The sequence below is a fragment of the Hypomesus transpacificus genome, chromosome 23 (assembly GCF_021917145.1).
Source record: "Hypomesus transpacificus isolate Combined female chromosome 23, fHypTra1, whole genome shotgun sequence".
Taxonomy (NCBI): domain Eukaryota; kingdom Metazoa; phylum Chordata; class Actinopteri; order Osmeriformes; family Osmeridae; genus Hypomesus; species Hypomesus transpacificus.
Genome location: NC_061082.1, coordinates 9,309,583 through 9,332,343, shown reverse-complemented (window position 1 = coordinate 9,332,343; position 22,761 = coordinate 9,309,583). Strand labels below are relative to the sequence as shown.

Here is a 22,761-nt window from a genome sequence, read left to right as displayed (position 1 = left end):
AGTAGAAATATCTCCTGGTATGCGACACTTTCAAGCGACGGTTAAAAGTGTTGACCGTGACGCCATTTCTGTCGGCGACCTTTTCAAAAGTGTCTGCGTTCAAGACAACAATGGCTTCGCATGAAGGTGATGTTAAACGAGTTTGACCTGCTTCACCAAATTCAACGATTTGATTAGCCTTCGAAAAAAGTAGACGAGCGGACTTAAACTAGTCCCACACTGATTATCTAGCCTATGTTCTTTTCAGTAGGCGGCCACAGCCTGATAATTAAGTTGTTCAATCGCGTTGTTATAGGGTGATTTCAGGTAATGTGGGACACTTTTTGATAGAGGCTCAAGTAGACTTACAAAATAACTGTTAACTCGCCCCATTGGTGTGTCTGTAAATCGTTTTAGGGCTTAGGAACATTTTCATGTTGGAATGAAATGGGAATACACAACATTTTAGAAGCTGCACACTTTCAAACATAACATGACCCCCTCTCACACTCACTCGCATTTTCAGGTAATGTGGGACAGCTTGTTTGGTAAAGTGGGACAGTCATTGTCTGTCAGCCTAGTCTGCTAATATAATAATAATTAGTTTATATTAGTGCTGTCAGTTAAACGCGTTATTAACGGCGTTAACGCAAGCCCAAATTAACGGCGTCAATTTTTTTTATCGCGCGATTAGCGCTCTTTTTGACCTAGCAAACTTTGACGTTTTTTTCACATTCTGTTGCAACCACTGACGTTAGAAAAACTACAATACCACACTGGATCTAGCTGGACCGGAAACAAAACAACAGGCACGCCAGACACTTGTTTGGGCTTGCGAGCCGGCTAAAGAGTAGTAGCAGAGCCCGTTTACGGATAGTAGACATTCTCTGGTAGTAGGCTAACGTTACGTTTTGAGTTGATTGCCTGCGCCAGATGCCGAAATGGATGCCAATAAGATTCTGAATGGAAAGTTTACTTTTAATAGGTTGCCAAATGGTTCCATTGACAAGACCAAAGTGATCAGTGTGTTCTGTCGTTGTGAACTGAGCTATCATCGCAGCACGTCGTGGCGTCTAAAATACCATGTTGATGGCCAAGCACACAGCTGATGCGAATTCTCCGCCCGCCCGTCAAAGCACGGCGATTGCAATGTTGTTTTCAATTTAAAAAAAACATTTGCAATCCGAACCACTTTTCCATGTTGATAAGAGCATTCAAATTTGAAAAAAGAATGGATGAAAAATAAATCAAGGGACATTTAGAATAGATAAAAATGTGCGATTAAATGCGATTAATCGCGAGTTAACTGACATTAATCGCGATTAATATTTTAATCATTTGACAGCTCTAGTTTATATACAACAATGCTAGGTGCAAGGGTGTGGCTAGATTCATTTAGTTGTGGGGGTTGACTTATACAATATGCATAAAGTGTAACTGATGTAAACCTTAGTGATCTGCAGTCTATGTGCTAGCTAGCTAGTGTCGCTGCGTTAACATGTTGTTGGACTAGCGTTAGCGGTCACGCTTACAAGTCTGAAAGCGCTGGTTCGATGACAGTGTAAGTTGTTATTTAGTTGGGAACTTAAGTGCAGTATGATGCATTGGTATTAAACATTTGAGAACTGTCTAATTAAATTACTTTTATAGCATAAACACAGCATTACTAGATGTCCCACTTTACCTGAAAAATGCTGTCCCACATTACCTGACATGATCAGGTAATGTGGGACAGTTTTTTTCTTCTAACAAAGCATTATTTTACACATATTTGTTTGTGTTTCAATCAGTGGTTAAACCCCTTCAATATGCTGCAATAGTACTCATTGTAACCAGTGCTTGAAGTAGAGAAAAAAAGGTGCCGGTATTCTATTGCATTGGCAAATCATTATGAAATTTGAGATTTCTACAGTGAAAAACAAAACCTGGATTTCTGGTACAACAACAATTTATTGTTTGCCTATTTATTAAGAACATAAATGCATAGCCTCGGGAACATATTTTGTTATGGGGGTGGCTTAATGTTGCGGGGCGGCAGGGACGGACTGCCACCACAGCTGCCTGCTAATGCATGCATAGTCTGTGTTTGATGTGATGCTAGTTCGGGAGTTCGATACTTAGCGCAAAATAGTTTTTTGAGCCTTGTGTAAAATAAAAATGGTTGTTTTTCAATTGGTAAAACTTTGTCTTGTGAAAGTGATGTCTTTTTTTCTCTTTATTTTTCAGCCCCACCCTTTCGTTTCTTATCCTCGTTTTCCATCGTTATTCTTCTCCCGGTATTCCCGATGGCCATTCCGCTACTGCGGGGCTATTCCACGGTGGGGGATTTTAAAGTCATATCATTTTAAATTATCGTGCTGTCAGGGGGTGCTGCAGCACCCCTAGTTCCCACAGCCATGCTTAAATGTATGTATTTAATTAAACAAGTTTGAAGCTCATGATTCGTAGCCTACCCAATGTTTCTGTTTGGACTTGGACATTTGTTGACGTGTCTGGCTCTGGCACACGCGTTCTTTTAGTGCCTTTCTGAAGCCAGGCTAACATATTTACCTACAAACGAAAGTCGTTTAGTTTCTAGGTTTGAAAGCAGCAGTGAAAAATCTGTTTTACTGAGGCATCACTTGATGCTGTCTAGATAACTTTTTCGAATCTAGCGTACCGGCACGCAAGAAAAGGTGCCGGTACGCTTAAGAGTAAAATGTATAGGTGCCGGTGAGTACCGGCCAACTTCGAGCACTGATTGTCACTTCATTTAAATTCCTTTGCCAGCCTTATCATTGAGAAATATAATGTCATGTGCCGCTAAACCTTCGATGCGTTTTTTCTGTATAGACCTCTTGTCAAGCCAGATCATGCCTACTCTGATGATGTCAGACAAATAAAAACCACTGCATAGTGACTAGAAGTGTTGTATTTACGAGTCAAGATCAGCTCTGGTGATTGGATGTCAGTTTTGCACATAGTAAATTATCAAAATGCATAACTGTCCCACTTTACCTGATGTCCCACATTACCTGAACTCACCCTATGTGTTCGCTGGGCTGTGTGTGTGCACGCTAGACTGCATGTTCCAATGTATTTGACATTGTGGCTGGCTAGGGGTGCGTGTTTAGTGGCGATTTCTTTAAGACTGCAGGGGAAACTCAGCTTGCCCTAAAATACAAACAAAATAATGGTCAAATATTTACTATTGTGTTAACATTTTAAATGCTTTAGAACACGTTCATATCGAAGACAAATCCTTTCAGAATCAGCTACATATATTAGCAGGTTCAGGTTGACTGACTAATTTCCTTCTCATACATTCCCGTACCATCACAGTGCATTTCTCTGTTGAAGCGCAGCTTCCATGGACTTCAATTGGGCTGCTTTGAACAGATTTTTTCAGTCCTTACTATACGGTCATTTGATGAATGCTGAGATTATGTCCCGCCTCGGACGCTCAGCGTCTCTGGAGGTGAATGGAGGAGTGGGCTGGCCTCAGGGGCGGATCTAGAGATTTTCATTCGGGGTGGCAATGGGGTGACAGAAGGAAGTTGTTGGGTGGCCTCCTGGAGGCGAATCAAACCCAAAGTAGGGGGGTACAGTAATCCCTATGGTAAATGATTAGGCTAGAACATTGTAGTTTAAATTATACAGTAACATTGATATTATTTATTGAAATGTTCTGTAATGTACAAATAATATTTTTCCATGGGAAGATTGACGTTCATGTTGTTTAATTGTAGCTTGTTTCACTACATGCTCTTATGGTTCTTCCCATTGGGACTGTTTTTTCACAATGTATGCTTCATGTTTTGGCTACCCGCAATTTTTGGGGCTATCTCGTTGTTTTATCAGAGACCTATGCACTTTTGTAAAACTCTCTCTTGGAAGTTGCTTTGGATAAAAGCATCTGCTAAATGCATAAAAAAAAAAAAAATGGGGTGGCAGTATTTTTTATTGGGGTGGCAGCTGCCACCCCTTGGCACCCCCTAGATCCCCTTTTGATTGACAGTAATTTTGTACTACAAAACGTCACCGAAGCTATTCAAGCTCAGCTATCGCAGATTTTTGCAACTGTAGTTGAAAGACAAACTGCTGCAACCTATTTCTTGGTATTTGCTTTGCGAAATTGCTTACCAATTTTCATCATACATTTCATACAAATATACACCATGTACCTTGTTTCAGTTTAACCTGATTTCCACATTTCCTCCTTGATTAATATTGTTTTGTTAGATTGTTCGTTCATTCATTAATTAATTCAGTAAGCTAGGCTAGTGTCGTAGGCGTGAAACTCCTTGAGGGTTTAGGTTGGTTGAGGGGCAGTTCTATGGGCGCATGTGAAGCCCCTCTGTGACATGCTTGCGTATAAAAAGGGCTATACAAATTGATTTAATTTGAACTAGCCAGTGTATCACATACTGATATTTTTGTCAAAAATCATAGTAATAAAAAAAAATATATAAAATATTTTGCGTGGGGGGGGGGGGGGCAGGCTCGGGAAGGCTTCTGCCCCAGGCCCCAGATGACCTTAACCTGGCCCTGATTACAGCACATCTATCGCGGACGTCACCGCTCGTGAAGGTCCTGAAAGTCTTTGTAATAAGCCTATGTGCCAGGGAGACCGCATAGGCTTGCGGCAGCCATGTTTTGGTCGCGTCATGTTCATAAGTTCACCTTTTTACAGTTCGGTCGACACCAAAAATGTGTTTGTTACCAAACCTCGAGGAGGGCAGCCTTTAGGAGATGTGGGAATTGTGCTTTTAGCCAGATGCTCCCATTATTCATTTCACAGATCACATCCTTAGGATGTAAGCTTTCAGAAAATACATGGGTTAGGTGGTTGAATCAGTTTCCCTAAATGGCACAGCCCAAAAAAGTATCGGCCATATACTCCATTTTCTGGTTAACTCCAGATTAGCTCACGGTTGTAATGGCAATAAAAGAAAACACCAGCAATTTCTTTTGTAGCTAGAAAAAACATCCTTGTCATCTGTTTCTGCCTAAAATAGACGCGCCTAGGTCTGAACACGGCCAAAAGGACAACATATTTCAGACCCAGATTAAGAAATCAACAAATACTGTTCCACTTGTAATGGGTAAATAAAGTATGCTATTGCTTAGTGCTAGATGTAGGTAAAAAGCTTGCTTATCTAGCTAGCTATTCCTAATGTTTGCAGAAGGATCTTTGTGACTTAACGCTAACTAATGCTATTATAGTCAGAGAATGTCTCAGAAGGGTGCTTTGGCCACTGAAGGGAAAACTTAGGCAACTCTGACTTACTTTCCTCTTCCTCAAAAAACCCTCCTTATGTCCATCTCGTCTGTGGAACAGTCTTGTCTGAAGTGCTAGCTGCAAGCGCGATGCGTCTTTTAAAGAGTATGGGAGTTGAATCTGCGTGTGTGATGCCGTTTGTCTAGAAAACGTGGAGTGGAATTCTATTGCTATGGGTATTCTCCCCATATTCTCCCTTCTGATAAAGTGGAACGGATTTGATTGTGAAAGAATGGAAAGATCGCTGGACTAGTAGACCAGTCATGCACTAATATTTTGATCGCAAAAGTGGGGGGGTCCAAACTACTTTTTTCTTAAGTGGGGGGGACATGACCCCCCCCAAGTTACATTGCGGCGACGCCCATGGCGGTTACAACAGCCGTGCGAGGGATTTCAGTTGTTGTGTTTGTTCAGTTAGATGTTTGTAATGTTATTGTTTATCAGTTAATATAATTTTGTTGGTCACCCTGTTTGTGCATGTTGTTAACTTTAATAGGACCAGAGAGTCGGCTGCTGTACTTCCATAAGCTATTCTCTCGGCGAGACGCACACACACTTGTCGGTACCATCTAAGGAAACCAAAGCTAGTTATGATTTTTGAATTGGTGTATATATGTAGATCATATTTTGATGTGATAACTATTGCAGACTGGCAGCTTATTGGTAGTTATCATCTCTGGAATGTACCCACCCTCCGCATAATGAAAGCGAAAAGGCAAATCCGAAAACATTCACCAATGATGAAATTGCTGTTTCCACATGGGGCTAGAATGAACTACAAACCACAAATACATGTCTTAAATGCTTTATTTATACCAGTAGCAGTAGTATTTATACCATAGTCTAGTACAGGGATTCCCAATCCTGGTCCTCGGGCCTCCCTACCCTGCATGTTTTAGATGTTTCCCTACTCCAACACACCTGATTCAAATGAATGGTCGTTATCAGGAGGTCTAGTATTCATCACTGTTTTCAGCATCAGAGTCCTCCAGGTCTACAACGTCTTCCCCGACATCAGCGGGCTGGTTGCTGCAGGTTCGCAACTTGCACATGTCAGTGCACTTCAGGCTATTGGCAAGGCACATGCAGTCTGGGAGTTTGCACGACCGTTCACACTTGCAGGAAAGCAGTTGCAACACTGCATCTGGTGCTGGAGAACCCTGCATCCACTCGATGGCCAGCTTCCCGTCATCATCAGTGGTCCATCCACAACCTTTGGGACTTGGAACATAGGGTTGGCATTGAAGACAGCGCCTCCAAATAGCAGCCTGGTAGTTTGCACGGAGGACGTGCATGAAGAGGCAGTCTTCACATGGTGGAAGCTGACTGGACTCTATCTCTCCCCGTGTGGCACAGAACAGTTGATGTCTGAGTTCATTGACTTTCGTGGTGTTGGTAGACAGCACGTACATGTGGCAGGTGACCTCTTGCAGCTTCTGAAAGAGCTCGGTGGATACTTCCCATGAATGACCAAGCTGACTGAAGGCCTCTTGGTAGGTCTTATCCGACTTCATTTGCTTAAAGGCGCCCATCTTACCCCGGACTGCAAAGGCACTGACTGTATCATAACCGGAGAACACGTGCAGTCCAACCAGGGCATCACAGACACTGCCTCCAATCGATCTAGCAAGCTTCTCAATGTCTAGGTACCGTGTACGGGTTTGTGTACCACACTTCTGATACACGGGGCATGGGATTTCCTTATTGAAGGCAAGACACAGCACGAGGACATCTGTATCTTCGGCAGTGATTACCACAGCCTTGTACCCAGCCAGTGCATGCAGAAGCATTCGGTTGTCTGCTTCCTCCTGCGTGGACTTCAGCTCTGCCACTTCCTCCCAGTGGTCCTTGGTGAGCTTGTAGCAGACGTCCTCGCAGGTTACATAAAGCAACTTTTCCTTCAGTTTCTCCCTGCTTTTTGGTTCTTTCTACTCCTCTACCAGGAACTTGATTAGATTTGCCTTGTTGGAAGAGCTGCAGAGCAGTTTCCTCCACTGCTGAATGTTGTGGCCCGGTGCGATGCTCCTGAACTGTATTGCTGTGCTTGCACCTCTGTTGCATCTCTCTGCGTCTTTGATTGACATCTCTCGGTAAACATCGAAGACAACATCAATGCGTTTACTCTGAGCTCCATCATGAAGAGTCGTTGACAGTATCGCTTCAGCCAGCTGTGAAAACGTCTTGTCATTCCCTTTCATCTTCTGTACCAGGCTCATGCCATCAATGACAGTTGCTGAAGGCTCTGCAATAACTACGGCGGGAGAAACACTCTTTTCCAGCTTTCTGGCCAGGGTTGCTTTGTTCGTCATCTGCAGAGATCCATCGCCATTAGCAATTGACCATGGCAAGGGCCCCAGGGGGTGCGCCAAGACATCTCTCATGTGCAGATCTCGACTCTGAGCAACGAGGATCATGTGCCCAAACAGGTTCCTGTCAGCCTTGAGAACAATTTCTTTGGCCTGCGCTCTGCTGGTTGGTTTCGTCCGGATGTGGGTGAATGTTTTCAAGTTCCTTCTTGTCATCTTGTCATGAAACTGTGCAGTTGGTGGATTTGTCTCCAGGCGTTTCTTCTTGAAATCCTGGTATGCCTCCTCTCCTACCGTACGAGCCGTTGACAGTATCGCTTCAGCCAGCTGTGAAAACGTCTTGTCATTCCCTTTCATCTTCTGTACCAGGCTCATGCCATCAATGAGAGTTGCTGAAGGCTCTGCAATAACTACGGCGGGAGAAACACTCTTTTCCAGCTTTCTGGCCAGGGTTGCTTTGTTTGTCATCTGCAGAGATCCATCGCCATTAGCAATTGACCATGGCAAGGGCCCCAGGGGGTGCGCCAAGACATCTCTCATGTGCAGATCTCGACTCTGAGCAACGAGGATCATGTGCCCAAACAGGTTCCTGTCAGCCTTGAGAACAATTTCTTTGGCCTGCGCTCTGCTGGTTGGTTTCGTCCGGATGTGGGTGAATGTTTTCAAGTTCCTTCTTGTCATCTTGTCATGAAACTGTGCAGTTGGTGGATTTGTCTCCAGGCGTTTCTTCTTGAAATCCTGGTATGCCTCCTCTCCTACCGTACGAGCCGTTGACAGTATCGCTTCAGCCAGCTGTGAAAACGTCTTGTCATTCCCTTTCATCTTCTGTACCAGGCTCATGCCATCAATGACAGTTGCTGAAGGCTCTGCAATAACTACGGCGGGAGAAACACTCTTTTCCAGCTTTCTGGCCAGGGTTGCTTTGTTCGTCATCTGCAGAGATCCATCGCCATTAGCAATTGACCATGGCAAGGGCCCCAGGGGGTGCGCCAAGACATCTCTCATGTGCAGATCTCGACTCTGAGCAACGAGGATCATGTGCCCAAACAGGTTCCTGTCAGCCTTGAGAACAATTTCTTTGGCCTGCGCTCTGCTGGTTGGTTTCGTCCGGATGTGGGTGAATGTTTTCAAGTTCCTTCTTGTCATCTTGTCATGAAACTGTGCAGTTGGTGGATTTGTCTCCAGGCGTTTCTTCTTGAAATCCTGGTATGCCTCCTCTCCTACCGTACGAGCCGCTAGGAGGTCATTGGCAAAATCAGGAGGGGCAACAGTAGCGGTCGACAAGCTGACAAACTGTGCATGATCAGGACTCAGTGGATCCAGCCAGCTGTGTCACGATGGCTGGCTAGCAGGTAGACCCAAATGCAGGACTCAGACCCAGGAGGTAAATTAAAAATTTATTTGACAAGAAAAAAATCCAGTCGGAGAAAACAAAAGGCAGGGCTGCGGTAGCGGAGAATCCGGGGGGAATGCTGGAACAACGGGACGAGCCTGGAGCAGCAGGGGTATGAACCGGGTCTAGAAACAGGCAGGGAAATAACTGGTTATTAACAGAATACGTTTTAAGAATTGACTAAGGTCATTCAGACGGCCGACTGACGAGGACGATAATGACGACGTTGAACTGGCGAAGAGTGGATGGAAAACCGGGGTTGTTATACAGGTGGTGATTGGTAAATGATCCGCAGATGTGCGTCGTTAACACGGAGCGTGTGGACCGGAATGCAGGAGCCTGTAATTGAATTAAAGGGACAGACCGACAAAAGACAGAACGAAAAGGACAGGTCCAACCCAGGGACATGACAGTACCCCCTCCCTAACGGGTGCCTCCAGGCGCCCAACCGGAGCAGCCCGGGTGGGTGCGATGGAAGTCCCGGATGAGAGAGGGGTCGAATATACGGGAACGGGGCACCCCGCACCGCTCCTCTGGACCATAACCCTCCCAGTCCACAAGGTATTGGAAACCGCGTCCACGGCGGCGCACGTCCAGCAGGCGGTTCACCGTGTACACTGGGTGACCGTCAATCAGCCTAGGGAGGTGGTGGAGCTGGATCGGGAGGGCACAGCGGGCTGGATGACACAGGCTTTAACAGGGAGGTGTGGAACACCGGGTGGACTTTCAGTGAGGCAGGCAGCTTCAGGCGGACCGCCACTGGGTTGATCACCGATACGACCTCGAAGGGACCCACGAAGCGGGGAGCCAGTTTGCGCGAGGCCACCTTGAGGGGAAGATCCTTAGCCAGGAGCCAAACCCGTTGTCCGGGGGTGTAAGCCGGAGCGGGGACCCGTCCTCGGTCTGCTCAGCGTTTAGTGGTGGCTGAGGTGCGCAGCAGGGCGGAACGTGCTTTCCTCCACACTCGCTGGCAGCTGCGGACATGGACCTGGACCGAGGGAACAGATATCTCCTCTTGGTGCGGAAACAGAGGTGGCTGGCAGCCCAGGGAGCAGTGAAATGGTGACAACCCGGAGGACGTGCTGATTAGAGAGTTGTGTGCATACTCCACCCAGGGCAGGTAAGAGCTCCAGGACGTGGGTTTGGAGGAGCACACACTGCGGAGAGCCGCCTCCATCTCCTGGTTGACCCGTTCTGTCTTGCCGTTGGTCTGGGGGTGGCATGTGAGTCTGGTGGAGTGAGCCCATTGTAGCACCTCAGTACGGACTGTGTCGGGGACAAACCGGAGGCTCTGTGGACCGGGTCTGGGGTCGGGTTGCTGTTGTTGGGCTCGAGTGATGAGGGACTCCACCTCCCAGATGACGGCGGCCAACAGACATGTTGGGGGCAAAATGGTTTCTGGTGGCGAGTCGTCTTCATCAGGAGCGTGTATCCGAGAAAGAGCGTCGGGCTTGGTGTTCCGGGAGCCTGGTCGGTAGGTCAGGTGGAAATGAAACCTACCGAAAAACAGCGCCCAACGCGCCTGACGGGAGTTGACCCTTTCCTGCCGGACCATTCAAATATGGGTCGAAAAAGACCCATAGATCCCGCCTTATTAACTTTGCCATCCAATCACCGATTCTATTTCTGAAAACTGCCAGATACTCATGACAACTTAAGCTCAAAGCACATATCATTGGTTAAGGGGTTAGTGGGAGGTGGAAATAAATCTATCGTCTGCAACGGCAGCCATTGTTTTCTGAGGCGGAGCCAGAGCGGAGACCATGGGAGATTGCCTACAGTGTTAGATTTACAGCTTCGAATTGAAATCGGAGACGATATTATGAGTAAAGACAAGTTCCTTAATATGTGTTGTCAATATTGTCAATTAAAAGTCTCAACTTTTTACTTACGAAGAATTTGTTTGTGGGAGTGACGCGAGTGTTTTCAGGAAAGAATGACGTGTCCGGCTTGGCCGTTTGTGACAGGCAGCAATGACGGTAGTAGCACTGTTTAGCTTCGATTTGAGCAGATTTCAAAAAAACTTCGAAAAACAACATTAACTAGGTAGATTATGTATACTGTAAGCTAAATGTAGATGCCTTGTTTGGCCAATTCGGTCGATTGTGGAAGAAACTCAAACGTTTTTTAGTTATCGAGAGGAGTATCCAGCCATAGCGTTAGCTACTTTTGGGACAGGATAATTCCGGTTTCCCCTATGTCTCCACTAGTCACTAGAATGGTCATAACTTTTAATCAAAATATGGTATTTCTAATCTGTCTTCTGTTCTACATTGCCCACAGACTTGTGGATATTCCACCTGCTCAAAGTATTTCTCCATCTTGTAATTAAAGTGGTTAAAAATGCAGTTGTCTGATGAGGTATGGTGGATGGAGAAGTTTTTGTAAAGAATGGCTGCCTGAAACCACTTTGATAAAATATGATTTGCCTCAAGTGATCATATATTTATTGACATGATAAAAATCCCCTAGTTCTCCTCTTCAAGATGGTATAAACAGTTAAGGTGTATGATTTAATATGAAAATTCATAAAATATGAATATTAATATGAATATCATATTTCAACAGCTTATGGAATGTTTGGAATGTTGGCTTAAGCAGTAAAGGGTTAAGGCGTTTAGCTGTCTGGATGTATGACAAGTTTTTGTGGTCCGTCCAGACCACAAACGGTTGTTCTGAACCTTCTAGCCAGTGACGCCATTCCTCCAACGCCTGCTTGACTGCCAGTAGCTCCTTGTTACCAACATCATAGTTCCGTTCAGCAGGGGTAAGCTTGCGGGAAAAGTAGGCGCAGGGATGGAGCTTCTGGTCCTTGGTAGACCTCTGCGAGAGGACAGCTCCCACTCCGGTGTTGGACGCATCTACCTCCACCACAAACTGTAGGGATAGGTCAGGCTGAGTGAGTAACGGGGCTGAGATGAAACGGGTCTTGAGAGTGTTGAAGGCGGTGTCCGCCTCCGATGTCCATTTGAATGGAGAGGCGGTGGAGGTGAGCGTGGTGAGCGGAGCAGCCACGAATAAATCTTCTATAATAGTTGGCAAACCCCAGGAACCGTTGGAGTTGTTTTAGGGTCCCTGGAACAGGCCACTCCTTCACCGCGGCCACTTTGGCTGGATCCATCTCCACTCTCCCCTCGGAAATAACGTGACCCAGGAACGAGACAGTAGAGGCGTGGAAGTGGCATTTCTCCAACTTGACAAATAACCGGTTCCGAAGCAGGCGTTCCAGGACCAACCGAACATGTTGGATGTGTTCCGGAAGGGAGTGAGAAAAGATGAGGATGTCGTCAAGGTAGACGAAGACGAAGCGGTTTAGCATGTCTCGGAGGACGTCCTTCACCAGGGCTTGGAAGCCTGAGGGTGCATTGGTGAGTCCTAACGGAACCACTAAATACTCAAAATGGCCCAGGGGTGTGTTAAAGGTCGTCTTCCATTCATCCCCCTCCCGGATGCGCACCAGATGGTAAGCGTTGCGCAGGTCTAACTTAGTGAAAATAGAGGCTCCGTGGAGGGGAAGGAAAGCAGAGCTGAGAAGTGGCAAAGGATACTTGTTGCGGGTTGAGATGGCGTTCAAGCCCCAGTAATCTATACACGGACGTAGGCCTCCGTCCTTCTTGCCCACAAAGAAGAATCCTGCCCCTAACGGTGAAGAGGAGGGTCGGATAATACCGGCTGCTACCGAGTCCTTAATGTACTCCTCCATGGCAGCGGCCTCCGGTCGTGACAGGTTATAGAGACGCCCGCTGGGAAGAGGTGCACCAGGAAGCAGATCTATGGAAAGGTCGTAAGGATGATGTGGTGGTAGAGACAGCGCGCTCTTCTTGTTAAAAACCTGGGCCAAGTCATGGTAGTCCTTGGGTACCGTGGACAGGTCGGGTGGATCGGAACCAAGGGGCTCGGAGGAGTCTAGCGTTGTAGCAGAGCCCAGGCAACTGGAAAAGCAGCGGGAATCCCAGGAGGTCACTTCGCCCGAGGTCCAGTTAATGTGGGGGTTGTGTCGTTGTAGCCATGGGTATCCAAGGATAAGAGGGAACTGGGGACTCTCCAGGACAAACAAGCGAAGATGTTCATGATGATTTCCGGCAAGAAGGACACTGAGTGAAGTGGTTTGATGTTCAATGAATGCAATCCGACGACCGCTCAGCCCTCTAACGACCACCGGTGGGATCACAGGTTCGAGCTCCACTCCGAGTTGTTTGGCGACCTCCCGGTCTATGAAGCTCCCATCAGCGCCTGAGTCAATGAGAGCCTGGAGAGGTATAGATGTTGCTTGGCACCGTACTACAGCTTCTAGGGTGGAGGACGGAACAGAGGGAGCAGCGGCCCGGCCCGTCAGTATCTCCCCTTTCACCGACGGGCACGGTCGTTTCCCGACCGCGTGGTGCAGTTAGCGATGGTATGGCTGGATTGACCACAGTAGAAACACGCGCCCTCCACTCGCCTGCGCTCTCTTTCCTCTGGAGACAACCCCGTGCGGCCGATTTGCATGGGTTCGGACTCAAGAGAGAATCTACCTCGGGAGGTAGACACTTGAGGACCCATGGCAGGAGACAACGGTCGGGGTAACGGACGGAAGGACCTTTCTCTTAGTCTCTGTCGTAGTCGATTATCGATTCTGATGGAAAGCTCGAGGAGTTGGTCCAGACTGAGGTTCATCCCGGGAAGCCAACTCGTCCTTCATGTTGTCCGTCAGACCACGGTAGAACGTAGCCCGCAGTGCGGCGTCGTCCCAGTCGCTCTCAGCCGCAAGCGTACGGAACTCGATGGCATAGTCAGCCACACTGCGGGGACCCTGACGGAGAGAGGCGAGCCGCCTCCCAGGATCGGGACCGCCATCAGGATGATGAAACACCTTCATGAGGTCCTCGGTAAAGGCGTCGTAAGAGGAAGACCGCGATCCCCCTGAACGCCACACTGCGGTGGCCCAGGACAAGGCCTTCCCTTAACAGGACCCCGATGACATAGGCAATGCGTGATCTATCCGAGGGATAAGACGACGGCTGCTGGGCGAACACCAGGGAGCACTGCATGAGAAAGTCCCGGGAGCGGTGTGGTTCTCCAGCATACCTCTCCGGGGGGGCTACTTGGGGTTCCCGTTGTAGTCGAGGTGGAGGCGGGCTGACAGGCTCTGGTACAGGGGCTGGTACCGGCAGGGTCGGGGAGGACAACTCAGTCCGGAGGCCGTTGAAAGCGGAGACGAGTTGTGCCATCTGGTCTGACAAGGTTTGGAGTGCCTCGTCGTGTCGGCCCAAGGCGGCACCCTGGTATGAAATGACTTGGCAGAGCTGCTCTGAGTCTGCTGGGTCTGTCATGGCCAGTTCAATCTGTCACGATGGCTGGCTAGCAGGTAGACCCAAATACAGGATTCAGACCCAGGAGGTAAATTAAAGATTTATTTGACAAGAAAAAAATCCAGTCGGAGAAAACAAAAGGCAGGGCTGCGGTAGCGGAGAATCCGGGGGGAATGCTGGAACAACGGGACGAGCCTGGAGCAGCAGGGGTATGAACCGGGTCTAGAAAAAGGCAGGGAAATAACTGGTTATTAACAGAATAAGTTTTAAGAATTGACTAAGGTCATTTCGACGGCCGACTGACATGGACGAGAATGACGACGTTGAACTGGCGAAGAGTGGATGGAAAACCGGGGTTGTTATACAGGTGGTGATTGGTAAATGATCCGCAGATGTGCGTCGTTAACACGGAGCGTGTGGACCGGAATGCAGGAGCCTGTATTGAATTAAAGGGACAGACCGACAAAAGACAGAACGAAAAGGACAGGTCCAACCCAGGGACATGACAAGCTGTTCTCCATGAGATTCACCAAGGAATCATCTCTTGGATGGATGCTAGGTGTGACATCCAGTCCCCTTCTCTGGATGCTCGATGGAGTCCCCGCATGATCTCCACCATGTCAACATACTACATCCAGAATGCTGAGAGATCGCCATTACCATCCCTGAGGCAGTTGAGGTAGACTTGGAATAGCTCAATTGTGCGGACGCATGAGGTATTCTCCAGCACCTCCTTGAACGACATCTGACAGATGTTATCACAGAAGTTGCTGATGCTGGTCAGGGTTTCTTCCAGGTGGCGCAGGTCTGCAATGTGGTTCTCCTCTAGCCATGGGAGGAATCTTTTCCAGGCCAGCCCCATCAATGCTTTGTAAACAAGCGTGGAGCCTCACACCACGGTTGTACTTGCGGCCTTCCATCACCTCAGCTGTGGAACCCTCAGCAATCACGCCTGACCCGACACACAAGTCCCTCAAACCGGCATCTTGGAACCTCTTTCCAATAGTCGAGAGCAGGTTGCATATGGTGTGGAATGCACCCATTCTGAGGATGATGTTCTTGAACATCGTTCTTGCTGCAGTGACGGCATGATGCTGAGTCACTAGTTCAGCACTTCATTGACAGTGGACATCTGTGTGGCAGGAGCATTGATTGTGGGCAGGTAGCCGATATTGTCCTGAATCACTGGCACTTGATCTCGGACCCGGATGTTGAATCCTTTCCAGCTGCTGACTATTTGAGACCCTGGGTCTGACCTGCGAGCAAGAAGCCAGACATTGTTCTTTCTCCTGGCATCCTGGACTACAGCAGTAGTGTCAGCATCCACACATGTTGTGGTTGATGGTCCCACTAGCTTCCCAGCATTATGTGTGGCCAGCATCCTTCCGCTTCCGCGGCAACCTGGTGCGTTCTTCTTGCCCAGTGGACTCCATTGTCATTCAGACCCAGTCACTGCAATCAACCCTCTACTTAAGCAATAAGCCCCAAGAGGCCGTGGTTTTTGTTAGGCACGACGCGAAGCGGAGTGCCGAAAACCCCCTTACCTGTTCTAAAATCAGCGTAAACCACGGACTTGCGGGGCTTATTGCTTTTCTAAAACGTGCTTTTCTAAAAAGTTACTACAAATATTTGATATGGTTTCATCAATAATAACAATTAGAAACAAAATAGTTTAATAATGAACCGTCATTCTTCCGCTACTACAAAGTATAGTTCCTACATAAATCGTTGCCACGCAACAGCCAGATGGACATCTTTGCCGTCTTTTTCAATTTGAAATATTCGATGCGCAGTAATATGGAATATGGAACCTGTGAGGTTATGCTGGATTTTTCAACGGCATGGAATGCGATATAGCCAATCACAATCAAGGATGGGAACAACCAGTTTTAGAAAATGCGAGTAAATGACTCGCCGTTGCTTGACTGTGAGTTAACATTATTGGCTGCTATGACAACAGACGTACAATTAGTTATTTGGCTGCTATGACAACAGACGTACAATTAGTTATTTTGCTGCAATGGAATGGAATGGAAGAAATGGAATGTTGCTAGATTTGACGCTTGTCGCTAGATTTCGTCGCTAGGTTCTCCTTTGTGTTTCCCTGCAATCAGGTACATATGGGTAGCTGATCCATTAGGACTGCGGCACTCATATGGGACACACAACATTCCGTAAATAATGATAATAATAAATCTGCAAGATGTCACAAAATACAGCATGCAAATCAGCAGTAATTTGAATATCAAACTAAAGCATGTGCCTCAAGATGGGGAGTATGCTCGTTGTAAGTGTGCAGATAACAATTCTGGATATCCTGAGCTGTTATTGAAGGATATTAAGTTCATGGAATGTGTCAATAGTCCATTGTGTGATTTCCCCCCAAAACATCAATATCTCAAAATGGTAAAATTTAAAAAATGCCAAATACATACACTAAGCTGCTCTTCTGGAACGGTTATCACATATTGAAATGATCATATAGTCCCTACCAATAACTTAGTATCCCTAAAGTTTGGTTTCCTCAGATGGTACTGATATATGCCTGGGCCCATGGACTATTTCTGGAAATGGTGTGCTGACCAAGCCCCCACCCTTGGTCTTTAGCTTCTGTTTCATTTCGCTTCCAGTTGCAGCTCACTGTTACGAATATAAATTATTTTTAGGCGGCCATTGTTGTTTTCAACTGGAATCGCCTGATAGCCGTGTTGGAGGCAGCCAATTCGGTAAGTCCTATTTTTACACATTTTAAGCTAGAATCACTGACTGGGTTCGTGAAAGTACACTACTCTTGAATTATGGTGAAGGTTTGAGACCTTGAGATCATGAGTTTGAAGTGACGGAAAACTTAACTCGAAAAGTAGCTAGCTTTTTCACTGTATAATTACTGCATCATGTAGCATCTCAGCGAATTCATCAAAAAGGTAGAGGAGGGCAGCTTCTAGGAGAACAAGCGATTCCCCACAGACCTGTCGGCTCACAACTTTGTGCCAGGGAGACCGCATCGACTTAGGCGGCAGCCATGTTTTGGTTGCATCATGTTCATAAGTTCACCATTTCACAGTTCGGTCGACACCAAAAATGTCGAGGAGGGCAGCCAGATGTTCCGATTATGTTTGTGATTTGTGGAAAACTTGCAAGTGGAGTGATACTGCGTCCCGGGGGTACATTGTTTTGACATAGCCTCAGAGACAAGCTCGCTCACTCACTGGCAGTGTGTAAACGATACCGTAATTCACAAAATTCTAGTCCTAAAACGTCAGGGAGGGCTGCTTTTTTTCAGACAAGAGTCTGCTGAAGATACCTAGTATATAGGATCTTTCAAAACAAGCCTAATTCATTTTCCTGAGAAAGCGATCTACGTTAGCCAGGCTAGTTTCACTCGGTCAGACTATTTAAAGGTCTCTGACAGTCAGAATCACTGTTGTAGCGGGGTTTTCACAGTTAAGATTAGCAACACTTAATTTATAATAAAGTATGTAGTTCTTGGGGGCACCACCTCTGATTTGTTTAAGGGACAGAGGAAACCTTATTGAATAATAACTACTAAAGAATTTGTAATACATTAAAGTGCAATTCTAGAACTATAATCATTAGCTGTATCACGGGCATGGCACTATCTATAATTCCAGTAATTAATAATCATTAGCTGTATCACGGGCATGGCACTATCTATAATTCCAGTTATTAACATTTGTGGCAACTTAATCATATAATGCATCACGGGCACTGTGCACTATATAGCAACGGGAACAATGCTCGTAAGACTTTATAAAGGATACATGTATTAAAGTTATGTATTGTGCTTATTAAATGTATGTCTAATGAACTTAGAAGTGTGCTCAGGCTTAAAACATTGTGTCTCACACAGGGTGTGGGAAACAGGCTGTATTTTGTGTGTTATCTCTCCATTTCAGAAGCAACCTTGAAACCGGGCTGGAGCACCCGAGCAGGTGGGATGCGTAGGGAAGAACAAACTCCTTGATACACGAGAGAACAAGCTCAACCCTTTTTTTGATATTTCTGTTTCAATTGCACTGTATAATATATGCTGGGGCAGGGACAGATAGCCAGTTGGACTTCGTGAACCAGCCCAAACTCTGTTGCGGGTAGGGAAACATAGACAACCCCAGAGCTCTGTACTTGTTGATTTCCAACTGTTGCATTAAACCTGAAATATCGGACCTCTGCGACTCCAGACCACTCTTTCTAGAACACATATTTGTGTCATTGATTACCATCATTACATATTGGATTAGACTCAAAGATTTTGAATCCTTCAGTACTTACTAACCGAGAGTGAGGTCATGCCGGGAAATATCAAACTGAGGCTGGAACGTATCGACCGAGCGATAGCGAGCCGAGGTTTGATATTCGGAAGAGAGAGAGAGATAGGTTTCTGGAGAACAATGCAATATCGAAGTTACTGTTGTCAGTTTGAAGAAGAATCAAAGTTCCGGTCACTGGACCACCGGGAACTTTAACGAAAGATTCCTTTGCTCTAACCGTTTGACAACGACGAACGGAGCTTTGATTCTTCTACTTCAAACTGACAACAGTAACTTCGATATTGCTACATTTCTTACTTGTGAACATTGGCATATTGTGATTTAATTAGTTACATTTGATTTTAGTTTGCAAATGATTTAACCTAACTTTCGTTAGGATTAGTTAACATAGACTCCCTCTATTGTTCCAACCAACTAATACGAATTTTTAATTTACTCGGGCTAGTGTGAATGGGGCCTCTGTCCTCTGTAACCGTCTACATCTAGAAACTAAGCTGCGTGGTGCAGGGAACATCTCGTGATCAGACATTAGGTGTTTTCGACTCCATGCAGCGCCATAGCCGGCTGCAGCCTACAGATTGGAGAAAGAGTTTATCATAGCCCAATACATAAAATTACAAATTTCCCGACTTTACAGAGCCGTTTATAACTCCTCCCCGATTGCAAGCGGCAACTCTCGCTGGTTGTTGCATGCAGCCGCAGCCAATGTCGAACGCACCTATTGGTTTACGGTGCGCTAGATTGGCTTTGCAAAAAATAACTTTGATACGGAGCGTTCTATAAACGGAATGACGCATTTAAAATATCGCTCGATCACGTGAATTTGATCGTGGGAAGCCGAAATCATGATCGTGATTAAAATTCGATAAATCGTGCAGCCCTACCTGTTTGTTACTTTGTTTTAATGTTGTGTTCAGTGAAATCTTGATTCTAGTAACTACTCCTTCTTACTGAAAGATAACCACGTCATTCTTGGTATGTACACAAAGATCTCATAATAAAACAATCATTCAACTATATTTTGTAACAGTACCAAGATGTCCAGAACAATATTTGAACAATCTTATGAACCGGCCAGAGACCAGATCACACCTTTGGTAGGTGTGAAGGAAGGAGGGGGGAGTTGACAACCCAGCTTCCCCCCAATCAACGTCTGACCCCAGACAGGTCCTCCCTCAAACTCTGAACTGTATAAAACTGTAAGATGACCATCAATCTCAGACTCCAGAGAAACCAGCCATGGCATGCACGCCATCAAGATTGGCGTTCCAAAGGACGTCGCCCAGCTTCTCCTGAGATTCAACTTATAGTGGCCGCGACACTATCTGGATGTTTCAAAAGAAGAACCAAAAACGCAATCATTATTGCGACTTGACTGAGATCCCGCAGACTCAGACACATGACCCGGCAGTGCAGCCGCGCTTTCAAATGGACCTTTGGCGCAAACCGCGCTCAGCCTCATTGATCAACCCCTGATCAAACGTAACTATGGCTAACGCTCTTTCCTACCCGACTTGGCATTGGCGTGAGCTCTGTTTATGATTTCTGATCCATACAATTTCTGTCTTTCTATAAGTAAGACCATTTCATTCTGTTTATTGAAACCAACATCAACATCTGTTTATTGAAACTCAACATCAAACCCATAATTTAACTTGTTCATAAGATCTGTTTACCTTACTTGAATAAATTCATTGTAAAGATATTTTGACGTGCGTGTTCACTGATGTTACGATTGGCTCTACACTTCGAACAAATTCATTCCTAAAGATAAGACTGATTATTGCATGTTAAATATAGGATTCCCTAATGTCCTACACCAACATTAGGGTGGTCCCCCGAACTTTATGATAAATTAAGTATTTCTATTTTAACACGAGGAAACCCCGCTACACTGTTTACAGGCAAAGGTCGAGCTGGTCTTTGGTCCGATGTGTATATTGACCAGTTTAGAGCTAATTACGCTTGCCAGAGCCTGTAATCGAGCCAAATGTTTGGAGTGACTTTGCATGGCCAGGTCTCAATCAGGTCAACACATTTGGATTCAAGTTCAAGTAATGCCACTGCATTTCACAGCCAAAACTGTAGTTTATGTCAAGTGTAGATCTAAAAAGCTTCATTTTTCACTACTGACATGGATCCTTTCTTCACTTTTACAGGTCTGGAGGGTCATGCAGAGGCCTGCTCAACAGAGTTCAACAGAGGATGCTGAGAGAAAAACAGATCCCTTGCTGGACTACCCCCCTCCAGCTGGACAGCTTCTTTTCAGCCCTGACCCCAGGACAGCTCCATCCAGCTGGCCTGCCCTGACTGCCTGCCTGCAGGCCCTTCTTGCCCCTGCCTGCCAGCCCTCCAGAGACAGACAGTCACCCCACAGACACAGTAGCTATGCAGACTGCTTTTTTGAGGAAATTGATGAAAAAGGACAAACCAGCATTTTTGCTTTGATGAAAGTCTAAATTTTTAATCATTTCCATGTCCCAGCATTCCAAGCTGCTGACTTGTAGTGTCTTAAGTTATGAAACCAGTTCAAGTTATGAACTTTTGACCTGAATCCAATGATTAGTCATCTGAATAAAAAACACTCAAGAGAAGTACCGCTTCTTGGATGATTTGTGCTCCACATCAGTTCATCTCACACATTTGTCTTTGTTTCCATGGGATTCATGGAATTGCTAGTTTCTGCTCCACCATTGTGTAATAAAAACTATAATTTAGTACAGCAATCACATTTCTGTGTTATCCTTTCGCATTACACACATTTAGTCAATGTTCTTAAACTCAACCGATTGTTGTCATTTTACCATACTGTTCATATTGAACAGACATCAGTGTTTGGGAAGATGACTGTATATTTCCACATTTTATTTGTATTTCCATGGTAAATTTGGTCTTTAATTTCAATTGGAAAATTGTATTAAAGGGTCTTAAAAAGTCTTAATTTAACTTGTTTACATCTGTAGACACCCTAGAAGTTTAGGTTGTGGCATTGAAGACAGCGACGCACCACATAAGCTTGAGTTTAAATACATTATTTAATGTGACATTACTTACTGGACACGCTAGTCTTGATTTGCTCCGCAGCTTCACTGCTTGGCGACCAATAACAATAGGTTTCCTCCTCACGGAGTAATCCTAATAAGTAGAAACACTTAAGTGTGGCTTCGCCGCTTCGCGGCTTGGCCACCTATAATACCACCAATAACAATAGGGTTCTCCTACCAGAGGAACCCTCATAACAATAGGTGTCTTCCTGACGGAGGAATCCTAAAGAGTATCTTCTCATACCACGGCGCTAGTTTGACAGAAGTTAGGGTTATGGATGAGTCTCCGTGGCTTCCAGAGCAGCCCGCCAGATGTGAGTGTGAACTCACCAGTGTGTAAACTATAGCACCAATGGCAGCGTAGAGCATATGGAGCCACGGTACCTGTCGGGTGAAAGTATAAACGAGATCTCAGACCTCCGACATGCAAAGATGCTCCTTCCATTTACGATTGTGTGTGAGTATTGTGAGATCATTATAGGATGTGAGTTCATACTGACATATTGGAAGGAGAGCATGATGGCTGTGATGATCCCCGTAACCATGACAACAATTGCGAGAATGCAGAAGAGCCCACCGCAGGATGTGAAATCCACCTTTTAGAAGACATCACAATAAAAGATAACACATTTCTCAAGGACAGTAAAATAACTATCAATCAGATGCATAAAAGGTTTACACAAAATATCATTTGAAAGCAATGGAAATCCATCTTAAAATTGAGGTTTGATACTGTATATATCATGTGTGTACATGTATATACAAGCCAAGTCTCATGAGGGACACTCACATCAGACCTAACTCCAAATTCCATGAATATTTAAACCAGCTCTTCATTGTAATACTAGACAAAGGAGTTATTTTACACAGCTTACAATGACAAGCTCTCACTCAGCCTCACAGACTACTGAGTTTGTAGGAAAACAGGATCATCTTCGAATCTACCTTCGTTTGGAAGCAGAAGGTGGTGACAGCAAAGCACACTATTGCAGTAATTCCAAGGGCCAGAAACACTGCTTTGGTCTCATAGTAACTGTAAGAAGGATAACATAATAATGCATGTTTTATGACAGAAATTGTAAATAATTAATATTGCAGAACATTTCTGATTCTTTGTAGTTCGCATTGAGTTACTGTTAGATGATTAAAAACAAACCTGGCTATTGATCCAGTCATGTATGACATGGCCAGAGTCTAAA

General features: G+C 45.6%; 1 protein-coding gene across 7 annotated transcripts in view; it reads right to left on the bottom strand.

Moving 5' to 3' along the window:
- LOC124485268 (protein lifeguard 3-like) overlaps positions 1-22,761 on the bottom strand; it is a 30,842-nt gene that overhangs the window by 3,571 nt on the left and 4,510 nt on the right. For 3 of the 7 annotated variants that reach the window (XM_047046756.1, XM_047046757.1, XM_047046755.1), the window contains exons 8-11: positions 22,719-22,756; positions 22,508-22,595; positions 22,063-22,158; positions 21,893-21,946 (exon numbers count right to left, since the gene is read on the bottom strand). In XM_047046756.1, the coding sequence (XP_046902712.1) occupies positions 21,893-21,946; positions 22,063-22,158; positions 22,508-22,595; positions 22,719-22,756 (276 nt within the window). Of the gene's footprint in view, positions 1-21,637; positions 21,654-21,673; positions 21,947-22,062; positions 22,159-22,507; positions 22,596-22,718; positions 22,757-22,761 lie in introns of those variants that run through there. The other 4 variants (XM_047046759.1, XM_047046760.1, XM_047046758.1 and 1 more) reach the window with 4 other exon arrangements.